This window comes from Haemaphysalis longicornis, unplaced genomic scaffold, assembly GCF_048455015.1.
Source record: "Haemaphysalis longicornis isolate Haplotype H1 unplaced genomic scaffold, Haemaphysalis longicornis Haplotype H1 scaffold_1, whole genome shotgun sequence".
NCBI lineage: Eukaryota > Metazoa > Arthropoda > Arachnida > Ixodida > Ixodidae > Haemaphysalis > Haemaphysalis longicornis.
The window spans coordinates 217892858-217910978 of NW_027526203.1; the positions used below are offsets into that span (position 1 = coordinate 217892858).

Genomic DNA, 18121 nt, shown 5'->3' on the forward strand with positions numbered 1-18121 from the left:
CGCCCGCCAGATGTCTCTGAAAAACAGTTTAGTTAATCTGGTTTCTTCGTGTCGTTTCTGGAACTCCACTGCATATGGGTACAACCAGTGTTAAATATCTTCAACTGCGATACCCCATCGTTGCATTTCTTAAAAAAAGGGAGGGGGGAGTAGAGCGGCTCGCAGATAAGCAACGATAGCCCTGGCCATGTCATAGGATTTATTAATGAGTAGGAAACTGCGCCTGGGAATCCTTGACGGCGTGAGGCACACACGGCCTTATGGGAAGACTACAGCTGCTGGGTTGACATGCCTATCGGATTCTTACGCGTCTTCGTGGGTTTGCTTTCCTCGCCATGCATTGCTATGTCTACGAGGTAGCCGCTCCGGCCGAAATGGCCGAAGCACGCTTCGCTTCTCGCATTTCGCTTGGAAAGTCGGATTCCGCTCCATTAGCCCGTGCTAAGACAGCTGTTCTTCATTGTAAGCAAGTGAGGGACTATTGCCATTGCCGGCGATCGATCATCGGTACATATTTACACAAGTACAAACCCATAATGTAAATTCGTTATTTATGTATTTTTTTATTAAAATACTCTCAAAGCCCGAAGGCTTTACAGAGAGGAGTGGTTAAAAATTCGTGCAACATTTTTTTACAGCCGTTTTGAATGATGTAGGATCCGGAATGCTGGCGATGGAGGCGGGGAGGTGGTTCCAGTCGTCGAAGGTTTTGGGCATGAACGAGTAACAGTAGGGGTTTGCGCGGCAGTGAGGAACCGCTACCTTGCACCTGTGATCGTTACGTTCGGAGTTGTAGAATGGAGCAGAAATGAGAACGTGTTTTAGTATGGGGTCAGTAAAGTAACTCTGATGAAAAAGGCACAAGCGCACGAGTTTCCTTCTAGCAGCCAGGTCACTGAGTTTAACAGGATATTTAATTGACGTAATGCTAGCGGTTCGTGAGTAGTTTGCGACAATGAATCAAGCAGCCCGGTTCTGAATGGCTTTCAAATATGAAGACAACACCATCATATGAGGGTCCCAAATCGATGATGCATATTTTAATCTTGATCTAAGGACGGTTTTATATAGTAAGAGCTTTAAAGACTGGAGCAAGAAAAAAATTATGGCGTAAGAACCCAAGCATGCGATTAGCATTATTAGTAAGATAATTATTATGCTCATGCCATTACAGATTAGTGCTAATGTGAACGCGAAGGTACTTACATGAAGAGGTAGACGATAATTGCACATTAAGTTCGTACGAAAATAAGTCACACGGGTGATAGTGTTGAACTCTCATTATTTCACGTTTGTTAACGTTTAGTTGCATCAGACAGTTATCGCACCAAGAAGATACGGTGTTTATGTCAAATTTAAGGGAGACTAAATTCTCCGCTTAGTTATTTCACGGTAAATCACGCAATCATCAGCAAAAAGTCTAATTGTAGAAGAAATGTTGTTAGGAAGGTCATTAATACAAATTAGGAAGAGTAAGAGACCTAACACAGAACCTTGCGGTACTTCAGATGTTACGTGTTGCAACGGTGAGTTGCAATTGTTAGACTTACATATTGTGTTCGGTTAGACTAAAAACACCCTATCCACTTGATTAAGCTGCTGTCTATGTTAAGAGCACTGAGTTTTAACAATAAAAGTTTATGTGAAACTGCATCGAATGCTTTTAAAAATCTAGAAAAATACAATTGACAACATCACCCCGATCTGTTAAGGAAAATAAATCATTAGTGAAAACTAAAAATTGCGTTTCACATGAAAAATACTTGCTAAAAGCATGCTTGCGGTGCTAAAAAAAATTGCTGCCTTCGAGGAAAGTTTAAAATTGGAGTGTATTACATGCTCAAGCAGTTTGCAAGGGGATGCTTGCGAGTGTAAAGGGATTATGGTTGAAAGGGTTGAAGGCATCACCTTGCTTCAGAACTGGTACCACCCTTCCCGCCTTCCGGTCGCTCGGCAACATAGAAAACCGCAAACATTGGTAGTTTGTCGTAAAGAGAGCGCGCTTCCCGGTTCTTTTTTGTAGTAGAAGCACATATATGTTAACAGCGCCCGGACATCTTGACTGAGCGGGTAATTTGCCGCCGCGAAAGTTGTAGCAGATGGCCTGTTACGAAAACGCGAAGAAAAACACCACGAAGGCGATGTTTTCATTGGTACGCGCACAAATACTTTCTGAGCTTTTGAAACCGTTTGTTTGAAATGTTTCCCAAATAAAAGTATTTAATTAGTTTCTCCCAAAATTTCATTATTGGTAACTACCAGCTTGGTCTGCAGAATATTAGACATAAGCGTTGTGGCAGACTTTCAGTAAAAGAATACTCCTTATTTTTTATTTCTTCAACTTTAAAACAGCGTGTTCTCTTCTATAATTACTTAATTACATACCATTCTTAGCGTTTTTGTGGCATTGTACTTAAATTTACGGCCACTAAAACGTTTCAATCCAAGCCAATGATGAAACTAAGGCCAGCGCACGGTATACAATGGCGGCCCATGACGACACAGACGGCCTTGATGTGAGCCGCATAGGCGCTAGCGCTAGATTTCTCTTAAGGGTGGAACTCTATGGGCCGTACATATACCTGCAGTGCCCAGTCTTGAAAATGCACGTTTGCTTCCACGGCGTCTGAATAAGCTAATCTGATAGGTGGAGGAGATACGAATAAGGCTGCGCTACAAAAGCTGTACTAGCGACGCATTAATAAAGGGGGCATATTTCTATAAAGCGAAGTTCTCTTCCGCACTTTCATGATGGAGGCGAAAAGCAAAAACGCCCGTGTGTACGAGATTTCGGCGCACGTTAAAGATCCCCAGGTGGTCAAAATTAATCCGGAGCCCTCCACTACGGCGCGCCTCATCGCCTGCGTTGCGTCGGCGCGTTAAACCCTACAATCAATCAAATCAATCCGCACTTTCACGACACATCCGCTCGCGCTCTGTGGACACATCCGCTCGCGCTCTGTGGACACATCCGCTCGCGCTCTGTGAATTCCACTGTGGACCCTCCTGCTGAAGGCAGCTACACTGCGGCGCGTATGGAACAGACTGCGCTTTTGCAACGCTGCTGCTTACTGGAGCTAGGGCATCAACCTTAACCCCGACTCAAGGACCCATATGAAGACGCAGGGCGGGCACCTCTGAGTGGATGCGGGCGCTTCTCTGTCGGGAGCGATTAAAGCTTGAAAGTAAACAACGCCGCGAGGCCCACAGCAAGAAAGAAAAAGAAATTGCTGGCGAAGACGTGGTCGCCCGCACTCGCTCAGGGCAGCGCGTTCTAACCGGGACGTCATTTTTTTTTCCCTAATAGACCTCCGCTTGGCCTGCCCCGTCTTCGTCTCAGTAGCTGGTTTGTTTACTAACCCATATTGGTCGGGTATTAATTGTTCAAAGCGGCGGACCCCAGAAGTAAGTTTCCGTAAAAAAAAAATCTTGATGTTTTTCTTCGCGATAAAAGTGATTTATAAAAAGAGCTACGCGTTGACTTGAAATTTTTTTGTACCCACACTTCTCTGGCTGACCTGTTGACTGCCTAACCTTTACGTGTAATTTCAATTAAGTGCAAGGATAGCTGCAGAGTCGATGCACATGCGTTTATAACTTATTATGCTTTTCGCTCGGGGATCGGGAGTATGCAGGTGGAGTGTTCATGTTGTACCGCAACATCCCCTGGACAAGGGGAAACATTGATGTGGAGTTTGTCTTTGCATCTTTCTGTCACCGAGCGAGGACGTTCTGTCAAGGACATTCCGTCCAGTAATGTTCGAAGGTACTTCCAGGTGACGCTAGAACGAGGTTAGATAAACGGGTTTTACTTCGGCCATGGCCAAGTTATGACATGCACACACGCGCACTCGAAGGTGGCAAAGGTATTACGAAATTCACCGAGATTGTTTATGTTAACGTCTTGCCTGTCTGCACTTCCAGATCGTGCAGGAGTACGAAAGGGCCGTCATCTTCAGGCTGGGCCGTCTTGTGAAAGGAGGCGCACGAGGACCTGGTGAGGGCGAATCTGTAAACAGTCGCCGCTAACTTTTCTCTTTTCTTATGTTTCTTATGCTTTGATGTTTATGCCAAATATTATAAGTTGTGATTTAGGCAGTGTGAACTCATTAATTAGGAGTCGGAGAGTTGACATTTGCGTAAATTAAGCGGACATCAGCCAAGAACAAGCAAATAAAATGTAAGATGGCGTTAGCGGACCCTTAATGCATTTAAAACAAGCGAAAGCTGCAATTCCGATAATTGGTATTTAAATATTTGGAAAGCAAAATTTCATCAGCTAGGTGAAACTTGCATTTGCAAAGAAACGTAAAAGGTAAAGAAACGTGCTTTTCTTGAGGCATAAGGGCCTGATTTCATTAACGAACGAGGTATAGAGAGTAGCTTGGTTTGAAATTTTGTTGTAAGCACTTGCATTTAATTTATGGTGCTTGTCGATTTATGCCTGCGCACACGAGGTTGCTTTCTCTGTGGTTTGTTTTTGCGAACTGGCATTTGTTGAATTTGGGCTTTCGTCCTGCACTGTCATCTCCGTGTGCGGCGTGTTTTTTTTCGCTGGTGTTTCTACCAATGTTTTAGGTAGCTGCAAGGTTCAAGCTAAAACAGAAAAAAAGCATTGCTGGCGTTTGCCTCACGCTTAGAAAATTGTTTCGCGTGTTTGGGTGCTTTCGTTCGTCCGGTTAATTTTCGTGCCTGCATGGGAACCGAGTAGCCCGTACAGTATTTTGAACGGCGTTGTCAAGTATCCTGTGGAACTCAACAGTCGGCTAGTGTAAGTTGCACCAAGTAGCCTGACGTAGGTAACAACTGATGCAGAACTTTACTGGACATAACCGGATTACATTCAGCATGTTTATTGCAGTTCAAACACCCTTCGTGTTTGCAGGCCTTTTCTTCATCATTCCCTGCATCGACAACTATACCAAAGTCGACCTGAGAACGGTCTCTTTCGATGTGCCACCTCAGGAGGCAAGTGTTGCTCTGTTTGTTCGTTCAGACTCGTCCCTAAAGTGACCAATATCGAACTACAAATGGCGTGATCATAGACTGGGTAGCATATATACTGTATCAATACATGCTCCCCAGTCTATGATGTGGGAGGATTCTTTGTTTTCGTATATTATATTATATAGGCAAGTGAGGTCCATGCAACAGTGGAATGACTCCATTCATCTTGAATCGCAGATTCTTACCAAGGATTCGGTGACAGTGGCGGTAGACGCGGTGGTCTACTACCGCATTCAGAACGCCACTGTAGCGGTCACCAATGTGGAAGACTACGGGCGCTCGACGCGCCTCCTGGCGGCCACCACCCTGCGCAACGTGCTGGGCACTAAGAGCCTCTCCGAGATCCTGTCTGAGCGGGAAACCATCAGCCACACCATGCAGGTACCCGGCTTCTTTGTCGGCGTACAGGAAGGGTTGACACGTAGAGTACGTAGCGGGCGCCCAGCTTTGTGATGTTTTTTTTTACAGCTAAGCCTTAGCCGTCTCAAAGTGACACCTGAGTGAGTTTGGCAATAAGAAATCCAAAGAAAAAAAAACCCGCCAGGGGAAAAAATGGCTAGAGTGCTACTTTTTCCCAAGGCCCAAAGTAAAAAAAAAAAAAAAAAGAAACAAATGGCAATATTAAAACGCAAGAGCTTAAAGCAACCAACATTAAGGCCTCCTGGTAGGTTATAAATCGCGTCGCTATGCCCAAGTGCGTGCAAGGAGAGCACTAAATGGTGCGGCACAGGGACGCCGCGGCTGCACGCTTCGCAGTTTTGACCATGCTGCAACCATCTGGTGAGACAAAATACAGGCGCCTTGGTGTATCCGACTCCGCAGTGCTTGCGGTGTTTTGTTTTTTAGCGCCGCTCGGCCATTTCATTCTTTTATTTTTTACAGAGAATGCAAACGCTAGGACAACTAGGATAAGCGAGTAGGCACACACAAGGCTCTAACTTCCGACAGTTTTATTAGCAGAAAGCTTCATATATGCAGTAATCCCTCGTTAACTCGAAGTCGTAACATTCGCTGAAAATCTCGAGATAAGCGGAGTTTCGAGTTAAACGAAATGCTGAAAATTTGTGGCCAGGTCAGTGAAATAAGAGCTGATGTTGGTAACAAATACTCTAGTGCACGGGGGAGCTTCGTAACATACGCAAAAATTCCGCAGGAAGAATGAATTTTTATTATTGCGGAAGAAAGAACTTCGTGATGCTTGCCTGTTTCGCGTTCGCATCTGGTCCCAGAAAAGCGTTCTCAAGCTCCTCAACGCATCGCATCAATTGTTGGTCGCCACAGCTACATTCTACCTTGTTGCGAAGCAGGCACAGCATGTTTGTTGCTTCTGTCGTTGTAGGCACTTCTCGAGGCTCCTTTTCATCCTCATGATCAGCTGCATCGTCCACAGCCTCTCTTCAACGATGTAGGCATGGGGCAGCATTCCGGTAACGGGGACATCGGTTTCGTACAGCGGAAATTTTTTGCCGTACACGACAGCGTTCGGCGCACATTGGGAAGTAAGAGTTCGAACGAAGACCGTACTAGCTGCCTGTAGCGTACTTTGCCTTGTGAACCTCTCTGTCAACATTTAGAGATATCCGCGGTCCCAGAAAAAACGTTTCGACATAAGGGGGGCAAATACATGGCGCCTATAGGAGGTTGATGCACGGCGAAAAAAGTTTCGACTTAACCGATATTTCGAGATATCAGAGTGCGAGTTAAGGACGGATTACCGTATACTTAACATAGACCCACGTCATAATGCGTATTTATTTACGTCACATTCATACCAACAGGCCCAAACCAGCACTCTCGTGAACTACATTTATTTCCGAGTTCGAAGCCCCCCCTCTCTCTCTCTCTCTCTCTCTCTCTCTCTCTCTCTCTCTCTCTCTCTCTCTCTCTCTCTCTCTCTCTCTCTCTCTCTCTCTATCTCTCTCTCTCTCTCTCTCTATCTCTCTCTCTATCTCTCTCTCTCTCTCTCTCTCTCTCTCCGAGAGAAGAGAGGGGAAGCACGATTTTTGAACATGTCAAACAAAGAGTGTACGTCTCCGTTCCCGTGGGTGAACCTATTTCGAAATGCCATTCATCAAGGCCACGGCAAACCCTGATCGGATTATGCTAAGTGGGCCACACGTTCTGAACCGTGCAAAATGTGACATCTCGATGTCTGCAGGTTGGTTCTTGTTCCAGGCGTTAAACACTTCTGGCTCTGGCGAATGGTTCTGAAGGAGTGACTCAATTATCGTAAATCTTTGTCCCTTCAAAATAACCTGTACACGAGCTTAACCGTGCCTCTCGAGTCTGTCGTTTCTGCTCGGAAAACCACGCAACGAACCATGTAGACGTGTTTCACTTTCGCCCCCAAGTGGCACTCGGAAGGTTCCAGGATCGGGAATGTAACGGCCTGAAAAAGCTCCTGTCTCAAGCTTCACCGTCCACGAGAGCCATAAATTCACTTGTGCCGAATACCACGACGAACGCCTTCGTTCGACTAGGAAGCGGGGTCATGATCCTTGTTCCGTCTTTCCCATTGGTGAGGAGCAAGACCTGCGACAAGTACCTTTAAGCGCGTTAATGGTAATGCTTTTGTTGGAGTACCTGGGGCGTTAATTTCATGCTTCGCGACAGTGTCTTTAGGCTGGCCTCGGGAATCATTTTGTCGAAACGGTGGAGTTAATGACAAAGGACGGTATCGCCTGCGTTCAGGACCGTGACGGTGAAGACTCGTTGTTGGGCTATTTGGTTTCTGCTTGGGGTCATGTCATAATCGGATGCGTGTCAACGTCATAAATTAATGACGTCGACACGCATCCGATTACGACATTAAACAGCAACCAATAGCCCAACAACTAGTCTTGAAACCATGTCGTCGGTAGCATGGGAAATAGCAAATTTTATTACCAGTAAAAGCGACGCCCAAGTGCCAGAAGGCGGCAAATAATTGTATGAACTCCGTAATTATAATACACGCAAGAAATGACAATGCACTGTTAGAATATAGGTTGATCAATAAATGAAACCGGTATACAAGTAAACATGCAGAACGTTCTTACAAATGGTTCCCCGCAGGGTTATTGCAGTATGTCGGATCGCAGACATTTTAATGTTTTCGCTGCCGTTTCCCGCTGCGACATGTTTACGGGATAACCGCAGCTTCCACTGATAAGCTATTAAGCACTTCGTTTGTTGCCGGCCAAAGTATTCTTAGGTGAAGATTGCGGTCAATTCCGCTAAAAGCGCCGTTTGTAGTAGTTCGTGGTTGCCTGCGCAGCCACTTATATGGCAGGACACGGATGGAATGAGGGAACTCAAGCACTGCGAGATTGCGAAGTTGTTTACCTATGAGATTACGAAATTGTCGAGTGTTTCGCAAGCTGTCTGCGCCTCCACAGAGGCCAGCTCAGATAAGACTCCGTGATGAAGACGACTCCGAGCAACTGACTGCGACATTCTCAGGCGACAGATTCATGGCTCGTGTTTGTGACCATTTTTATTCTTTTGGAACGAAATTTTTTGTGGGTGGCTCTATAGTCTTTCAACGGCATTTGCAGTGAAGCAAGGAGATACACGGCCAGTCTTGTTTTTGTTTTATCTCTTGGGGGGAAAACCCGTGGAAAACGGTTCCTGATTGATTTTCGCGCACTCGCCAACGTTATCGCAGTGATGAGATCAACAGGATTGTTTTTGTACGCGAGGGGCGTTTCTTCAAGGCGCCGGTTTTACTGAATAAATTCATTAGAGTAACAAAAAGAAACGTTTGTACTTATCTAATGAAGGTAAGCGGGGCGGCAAGGGGGTAGCCTACGCTCGCTGCAGTTTGCGGCCATGTCTGAAAAAAAAACCTGACAAGGGAACTGTGGAGCAGGAGAGCCAGGGTCTCTTACATATTACTGTACTTATAACGCTACTTAAAATATAGGTACCTATAATATATAATATTATATATTATAACATTATATATCTACTTATAATGCTCTGTGTTCGATAACTGAGCGCAGTGTTATATTGTTTAAATCGATTAATTATCCCCGCGATTGTAAGCATTTTTTACTGTTTCAATTGGACACGCCAACATGTTCCTTTCGTGCTTGGGCTCATGGCTTAGAGACCGTGTTCTCCTAATACCCAGTAGCAAAACAAAGGGGTTTAAGGTGGTCCGTGAACTTATGCATTTTCTTTCGGCGCGTGGGAAGCCCTGCCCCTGTCTCCTACCTCTACTTTTCAATTCGCGAAGTCTCTGAGGAAATCGTGCGTGATCAAAGTGATAAGTTATAACGCGCAATCTGAAGGAAGACTGCCGTTGTTTGAAATGCTCAAGCCCGCAGTTTTGTGCGAGTTTCAAACGGAGTGGTGAAAGTAACCGCACCCGCTGATAAAATCACCCCGGCAGCAACAGCTTCTCTGGGCGGAAGTCTACCTTAAAACGGCGTCTTCAGTTTTTTTTTTTTTTTTTTTTGAATTTTTGAAAGGCTTCTTCCCCGAGCCTTTTGTATTCCGTCCCTGTTTTAAAGTGTTGCCGAGCCTAGCCGTTTTAAATTGTCGCAGCGCCTAGAGTCGAACGCTCAGTGATTGCAAATGCGGGGCACCGCTCCGCGTTCGTCCGGTTGGGCGTGAAGAATGCAGTCCCTGGAAGAAGAACGATCTCGTTGACGGCGTGCTGTGGCCATGCTGTCGTCGCCTTTCGTATTTCGCAGGTCTGCGCGGAGCGCCGCAGACCTCGTCCGAGCCACCGCGCGCGTTTAGCCGCCTTATAAATCACTCGCCGCCTGCTAACAGAGTAAAACGGTTCTGCGCAACGCCAAGCCACACGTTGCGCTCCGCATCCTCCGGTTCGTTCCGGGGCTTGTTCGTTTGAGGCCCCCTGGCTCCATTCCACGTTCTTTCCGGTCTTTCGCCAAACAACGCGCGTCACGGATAGTTTTAGGGAAGTGAACGCACCCGAGTTGCGCACAGCTCTGCGGTGTATACGGAGGGGCCCCGTGGCCGCGGCTGCTCCATTCTGTTAGAATCCGCAAAAGCTCGCAGCGGACCCGAAGCGCTCGTGCGAAGATGCGAAGGTTTCTTTTGAAACACGATGAAGCAGTGAGGTTTGCTTTTACTTGTCCTTTCTTTTTGTTGTTATTTTGTTGTTTGCCGCCCTCGGCCTTTTTTTCCCCACCTCGTCATCTCAAATTTGGTTGTACTTTGTCCAGCCGTCCCTCGTTTTGTAGCGTCAGCTACATTGGCCGAGGTTGAGCAGTTTCGCGTGGCTCCTGGAGAGCCGTGCTGCGAATTCGCGAGGAGCAGTGTCGTCTCACGGCGCATAGCTGGCGCGCTGGAACCGCCGCCGCCGCGTCTGGATTGGATTGAATTAAATGAAACTAAATGAAATTAAATTGAATTGGATTGGAAATCGTTTTAGCAGCAGTAAGCATGATAATAAAGCTAATCCTAAACAACCGGGAAAGCTAAGAATAACCAGCTGAACCTTAGCTCACGCTTCGTATATCCCGGCATAGCCGAGCTAAACCACTGCTAATTTTTATTGTATTCTGATTCGAAGCGATGGTTCTCACAGATATCTTATTCTGATTCGACTCCAATTGAAGTGTTTCTAGTAGTTCCGTTTGGCGTCTACAAGCTGGCCTAAGGTATGGCTTTAATCTTTACTTTTACACCGCTTTCGAATTGCAGGATTTTGACGATCGTTGTTCATATCTCCCTGGAAATAATTTTCCCTTAGGACTTTCAGTGTATCTTATGCTTGAGCTGTCTTCTACAAAAATGTAGACAGTTCAGTTCTTCGTTTATGCGGCGTGCTCACTTAATTGGGCTCTGAACGGTGAATAGCTTTCTGTTTGAACTGTTCATGCCTTTTACATATCTGTTACGGCTCTTGTAGAACGACTTACGATTCATCGTTTGGAAATAATTAAACCCATGGCATTTCTTGTCCTAATTGCCCTCCTCTTTTTTTTTTTTTTTGCGACGTACAAGAGCAAGTGTTTGAGAGAGCGAAGAAATCGGTCAGGTGTTGCGACCTATGAAATGCGCAGACGGTACACCGCGTAATTTACGAGAGTATTGACGGCAAAAGCCAACGGCGAGTGGGGCTGCGTCGCCTAGGCTAATAATAATTTCGCATCTTTGGCGCTGGCTTCCTTAAATACATACTGCCTCCAGGAACGGTAACTAACGTTTGCATTGCCGAATATACTTCTAATGTAGGCGAAACGCGAGAACGCCCGTGGGTTCGAGCTTGCGGCGCACGTTAAAGAGCCCCAGGTGGTAAATTATTCCGGAGCCCTCGACTGCGGCGCGCCTCATGGCCTGTGTAGCGTAGGTGCCTTAAAAGTTCATAATCAATCAATTAATGCCGAATATATTTTGGAGCTCTACTGGAATCATTAGAAGTTCGAGGATCTTGCTCTGGCCCTCCTCAATTTTTTTTTGTGTGTACAAGAAAACAGAGTTAAGATGAAGTGCCTGGCTGTTGGGTCTGACACGTGACGCTGCCGTATCCAATCACGAATCTAATCACGTATTAAATCCGTATACAATTGCTGGCACTTGTCGCTGCTATTTCAGCCTACGGGGCCTTGTCAAGTAGTTCCTTTGGAAAGTCTGAAAGCTTAATGAATCCAGAAAAAATGTTACCGAAAAGCAGTCAGTTCGCGCGCATACGGACTCCATACGAGTTTGCAGTGCTGAAAAAGATCCCCTGAGGTAGTGTAAATAAAATCGAAGACGTCGGCGCGGCAGTGCTTTATGCCGTATATTCGAAAGTTACGCATCTTACCGTTTCTTTATCCTGCTTAATTAATTTCAGGAAGAAAATGTAGAACACCGCCAAATCGCCACAACGATTATGAAACGTTTTGAGAAATTATTTTAAGAAACTGTAACGTGAGGTCCTAATAGAATTTTTGGCTGTACAGCTATTTTTGTATATTATCCTTGATACTATACTTTGGGTTGTTCGTCTTCGCGTAAAACCAGATTATGCCCGATTTTTACATCCCACACACGTGTCGAAAGAATTGGGGTAAACCCGTTTTCTCCCCTAATGGACCTTTCAAAATAGCGATCCGCACAATCGTGCGCTGATGGTCCGCCATTATCACCCTGTACACCATATTTTCACGCGTATAACCTGCCCCTGCATATAATTCGCACCCCAACTTTCAGCCCGCCGGAAAAAAAAAAGAGAACTCTCGTATTGCCCGCACAATTGATACAGGAAAGGCTGCACCAAAGATACTGCTCAAGCAACACATCACATACTACGTTGACAGAAAAAGCGCATATTTAGCTCGTAGAATACCCTGACTGCAAGGCGAAAGTCACAATTCACTAATAAAATTCAGTTATTAGAGTGCGCTCGTCCTTGTTTTTTCTTCCTTGTCCTTGTTCTGCGCAATAGCCGCCATGGACGGCTTAGTGCAGGGGTCTCAAACTCGCATCAATGGGCGGGCCGCAGTCACGAAATATAGTCCCGCAGGAACCGGTACAGCGAAGAAGGTGTTGAAACTAAGAGGGGGGGGGGGTAACAAAATCTCGGCTAACGCTGCCATTTCAAAGACACACGTACTATCCCACATCTTGTAAATATGATGGGTCACTTCTGTATGGAATTTCCATGGTGTCAGCATTGGAGAAACATATCGATAACAATCTGCAGGATGACTAAAATCTGGGCGCCGATTCTGAAATATAAATTATTTGTTCCAATGCTGTCAACACGTGGTGACAGCATTGGGTGCGCTCTAAAAATCAAATAAACAGGAATGAACGAAGACACTCACGAGCGGGCCGGGCCGCAATAAAAAAATCTGCGGGGCGCATGCGGCCCCCGGGCCGCGTGTTTGAGACCCCTGGCTTAGTCAGTGTGCCGTGAAGCTGTACTTGGAAACTGTGATGTCGAAAACTTTCTCCCGGTTGAGATCAGTTCAACGATCGGACAGGTCGCGAATGGAGACCGACATGTTGCAAATGCAGGTGATAATGAATGTAAACAAGGATGAGTAAAAAATCGAAGACCAGCTTTTCATGCCTAAGACGTTTCATTTCTTAAAAGTTATCTATACTGTTTACTGTCATCATTACATCTTAATTTCCAAGCAAACGCCAAATTTCGGAGAGTACTTGGTAGAAAATACTGATGTATCCCTGATGACCAGCTTGAAACCACCAACATTAACTCGCTACATTTAAAATTGGTAAAATACTCAGTTTATTTTATCAGTAGGTATCATGAGTTTAAGGGTATTATTTCGTACTTATGAAGATTTAACCTTAAAATACCCCGAATTCCGTAACGGTTTTACAAAACTTGATGTCTCTTCGATTATCAGTTTCAAAAATAGCGCCAGATTTTTACCTCCTATTGAAAAAAAATAGAAATCCCTAAAATGAACAACCCTAACCCTACTTAATGTACGCGCTACTGAAGTTTGATTGGAATGATAAAGCGAACTAATACTTCAGTGGTAAGGACTGCTACTGTCCATTGATCCATTCCTTATAAAAAGACATCTGCCTTTTCCCCGGTCGAAAACCATGCATTAATAACAAGCACAGATGCTCTCTCTCTCTCCTGGAGAAGGTGAGACGGGGGAAATGAGCGGGAGTGTATGTGGTAATTGACAATTGTAAATTAAGTTAACATATCCTGGGAGTCGGTCTGTCAGTGCATTATTTAGACGGGAGAAGCTTTTACAACGGCAGCAAGAATGAAAACTCGTATCAAGTGTTTTTGAGTAAAGCACTCTATCCGTTAAATAATTATTACACTTACAAGTTAATGTGTTAATTATTTATTCTATTAATGCACTATAAGTGAATTATTGGCTCATACATTAATGGGCCAATGTTTATTCAGCCATGGTTGATCCCCGGCTAAGGCATTGCGCTGCTGAGCATCAAGCCCTGGGGGACGGGGGAAGGAGTGCGAGGGTGGGTCAGATTTATGGCGGTGGCCACTGACTTTGTCGTAAACGGGAAAAACCAGAGTTCCCCTATGTGCCAGATCTCGGCGCACGTTAACGAACTTCATGTGCTCTAAATCAATCCCCAGCCGTTGACATTAGGGCTCTGGCGCGTGAAACCCCAGTTTAAATGTTGGAAGTTGGAACATAAAAATTATATTGTAATCAAGGAGCGAATCTTTACAGGAATTGATCGTTTTATGAAAAATTTAAATTTGGAATGAATTTTCCGTTCGTGTAATGAGCAGGGAAGGAATTCCCCTACCCTATGACCGCAATAACTGAAACTTTGCGCAGATCATTCGGAGAAAAAGACATGTCCTTTTCTCCGAATGATCTGCTGACAATGCGGACTAATTTAATTGCAATTAAATTAGTCCGCATTGTCAGCACTTATACACCTGTTTAAACTATAATACGCTTCCAGTTGATTTGATTGATTGTAGGGTTTAACGCGCCGACGCAACGCGGGCGATGAGGCGCGCCGTAGTGGAGGGCTCCGGATTAATTTGGACCACCTGGGGATCTTTAAAGTGCGCCAAAATCTCGCACACACGGGCGTTTTTGCTTTTCGCCTCCATCAGAAATGATACGTCTCTGTCCTAACACACTACACATTGGCCCCCCCGAACCACCGCCAAACTGACGCTGGATGAAGTGGCTCGTTCCACAAACGCTTCGGGAACGGCGCACGCTTCTGGATTGGATCCAGACCCTTAAAACAGATCTGGCTGAGGTCAGATCTTTTGGGATTCTATTGCAGTTGAAAAACAAAATGTTTGATTCACTGCATTTCTAGCCCAGGTGCAGTCGCTTGGAGAGAGGCATTTGGTAGCGTGAAAGCTTTAATAAATACCGTCCCTTCACTCATAAGGAGACCCCCTTTTTCTTTTTTACGTTTAAAGGTATCCACAAATGTGTGCGGGCCATGCGACTGTAGTGATGACGGTGATGAGGCGTCCTCGTAGGATAATGAATGGATAAACATTCAGTTAACGTCTTGCCATAACAGTCTCACCTTGCAGTGATTTCACAGTTCCAAGTTACAGGCAAATGGACTGATAAACGGGGCACTGTTTTTCTTTTTTCATGTCCTGGAAAAGTATGGCTGATCCGAAATGGCTGGTGTGCAGGGCCAAAAATTTTAAGCAATTGATACGCTTAAGTGCCCTCTGACGTGTTGACTGGAGCTGTGCACACGCCATGGTTTTAAGACCAGGCCCGGGCCCAAAGCTCACAAATATGGGCCCGAAACCGGGCTAGCAATGAGAAGCTAGTGACTAGAGATATGACTTTACGCAAAGTCCCATTTTTTTCCTTGCGCTAATATCGCGCCATTTTGATATATCAGCATGAATTAGGGGCTAAGAAGTGCTTTTATGGTGTTTATAAATGCCTATTTTGGCGTTTGTGCTCAAGTGCTACAAATGCCTAGAAATGCCTATTTTCAAAATCGGCGCCTATACGAACACTATTTAGCCTCAACTTTCGCTCTAGAGTGCTGTTTCAGATCTTTAGTCATGTTACCGGGCAGCTAGCATTGACTATTCGGAACTCAATGGGGTTCAACGAAGTCCTCCCGTTCAACCAACTCCCGGAAAACAACCGCTAGCAACAGTGGAATAGGATGCTTATTCTCAGTCACAAGAGGCACATTTTTGTATACAAAAATCTGGAGATGATGGTAGTTTGCTAGTTTTCACCCAATTGTCGCAGAGATACCTATAGGGAACGGTTTTCGTGCTCTCCAAACAGATTTCTTTAAACATGGCCAGTCGCATCCTCGTTTGTAGAAACACACTCAAATCCAACTCTATTTTCAACGCAACCGTTGAGCATTGAACACGCCTTTGTTAGCAGATCATTCCGATATTGAAGAGCCAACCGCGAAACACGACTGCACAGCTGCATTAACTCACGCCCTTTAAATTCACATTGCCAACGGGCTCGACAGCACACATTTACCTTAAAAATATGTCGAACTGCTAAAATCTTTAAAAAAAATGCTCGTCAAATGTGTGTAAGGGTATTTGGCAGTATTGGGACGTCTTCCCTGAACAATTCGGATATCATTTTAAATGAGAAAATTGCCAGAGCTGTACCTAACAGTTCTCATGTGAGAGCATATTAATTTCTTCATAAATCTGTCTCTCGAGATTATTTTTTGTCTGTTTTTGTTGTGTCGTACCTAAATTCCTTCAGGCAGATGTAAAGTCGCGATTTTTAAATGACTATTTCCAGATCTCAAGCGTTCTTTTTTTTGTCTGTTCACTATATGCAACGCTCGAGCAGGCGATAGTGGCCATTGAACATGAATGTATGCAGTGCAGTGTTGCGGAATGGGCATCCCCATTCCATTCTAATTCCATTACGAGGAATTTCAAATTGTCGTGATTCCATTCCTTTCAATTCCTCGGAATGACAGAAGTTAGCCCATTCCCACTCCTGGAATGGACGGGAAGTTCAATTCCATTCGTTTAATTCTTCAATGTAAAAACTGCCTCAGGTGCTCTATCGAATTACTGAGGAACGCAATATGAATCTGACGTTACCATACGGGTTGAAAACTGCAAAAGTATTCAAAATGTGTCACTTGTACCCGAAGTTGAGAGGCGGTAGCAGGTTGGTTACATATGTCGTGCATAACTACCCAATTCAAAAAACTATCCTCCCTTCCTAACGAAAGGCGAGAGAAGCGCGAAAGCTAAAAGTGCACCCAACTTTCGCTGAAAGTGCGTCTAGCCGATCTACAAACCTTCAAACACCCAAACTGCAACCGAAGAACGAACCCATGCGACGATTTTTCGCGCACTAAGTAAACGCAACTACGAATGGTATAAGTGTACACCGTTACGTGGTTTATGAGATAAAGGTATACTATTGTGGTCCTTTATGATCGACGCGTGTGTTTTTTTTATTGAGAACCGTTCGTTTTTTGCGATTTTCAAGTAAGCGTTTTGACACAATGCAAGCCCAGTTTCAGAGAGAGGGAGAGGGGGAGGGGGGGGGAGGGGGAGAGGGAGGGAGAGGGGGAGAGAGGAGAGAGAGAGAGAGAGAGAGAGAGAGAGAGAGAGAGAGAGAGAGAGAGAGAGAGAGAGAGAGAGAGAGAGAGAGAGAGAGAGAGAGAGAGAGAGAGAGAGAGAGAGAGAGAGAGAGAGAGAGAGAGAGAATTTGCGGTCCCCGGTTTCACGCACTCACCGTGTTCGTAGAGACAATATCAGAGCTTTTCGGTCGAGCAACTGGTCTAAGGGCGAATGCATTAGTTCTTCGACAGAATGCGATCGGTCCCACTAAAACAGCTTTCGCGTTGAAAAGTGGCAGCGTCACACTGCCCCATTTTTCATAATAAGTAGCAGGATCCCACTACTTATTGTAGTATTTGCATGTCAGCATGTTTTAATGGTTTGTTCTTGCGCGACGCGAGATGAAGCAGCTATTACGTTGATGTCGGCTTTTTTCGTTCTACTGCACAGTCTGGGGTGTGCTATCTTGCTGTCTGCTTTGCGTGCCGTCATACCAGCGTAATTAGTATGACGTGGATAACTCACAGGCATGCCACGCGGAGCTTGCTCACATGTGCATTCGAAATGCCTAATTGAATAATTTCAAGTGAATCTACAGCATTGAGCCCTTTCGCTACACTACAACGCTAGAGACGGGAGGGCAGAGTCACAGAACACCATTTACAGATTTTGCATTCACTCTAGGAAAATCGCCACCGCTTCCACGTTGACCTCCATTGCGATTGTTTATTGACCTGACACTACCGCAGCTCCATACGTCCAATACAGGACATTATGTATGACACCCTCATTTAAAGGGACAGAACCATATCGTGACGGGAGCCCTGTAAAAGTAAAGAAATATGTTCAGGCAGTTTGTTTCCATGAATGCGCAACCATATGATCGAGGACCTGATCAAATTTTTTAAATGTGACCTCCCTTCCTGAATACTGCCGATGCTCCAACTTTCGAGCCGACGACTAAGGCTTCAGTAGTCAGGTACGTTTGTACCCAGGCGCAACGGCCACGTACACAGAAACACAGCAACCAAAGCACGAACAAGTTTGGCACAATTGGAGGAGAGGGCCGCACATTCAGATCGAAGCAAAACACGGTGTCGCACTCCTGAGAGCCGTCAAAGCACTCGCAAAAAGAGTGCT

At 45.3% G+C, this 18121-nt stretch overlaps 1 protein-coding gene across 3 annotated transcripts in view; it reads left to right on the forward strand.

The window, feature by feature from the left end:
* Nucleotides 1-18121, forward strand: part of LOC144142021 (stomatin-like) — a 120302-nt gene that overhangs the window by 35526 nt on the left and 66655 nt on the right. For all 3 annotated transcript variants that reach the window (XM_077673450.1, XM_077673457.1, XM_077673462.1), the window contains exons 3-5: nucleotides 3925-3997; nucleotides 4886-4968; nucleotides 5185-5388. In XM_077673450.1, coding sequence (XP_077529576.1) covers nucleotides 3925-3997; nucleotides 4886-4968; nucleotides 5185-5388 — 360 coding nt within the window. The remainder of the gene's footprint in view (nucleotides 1-3924; nucleotides 3998-4885; nucleotides 4969-5184; nucleotides 5389-18121) is intronic.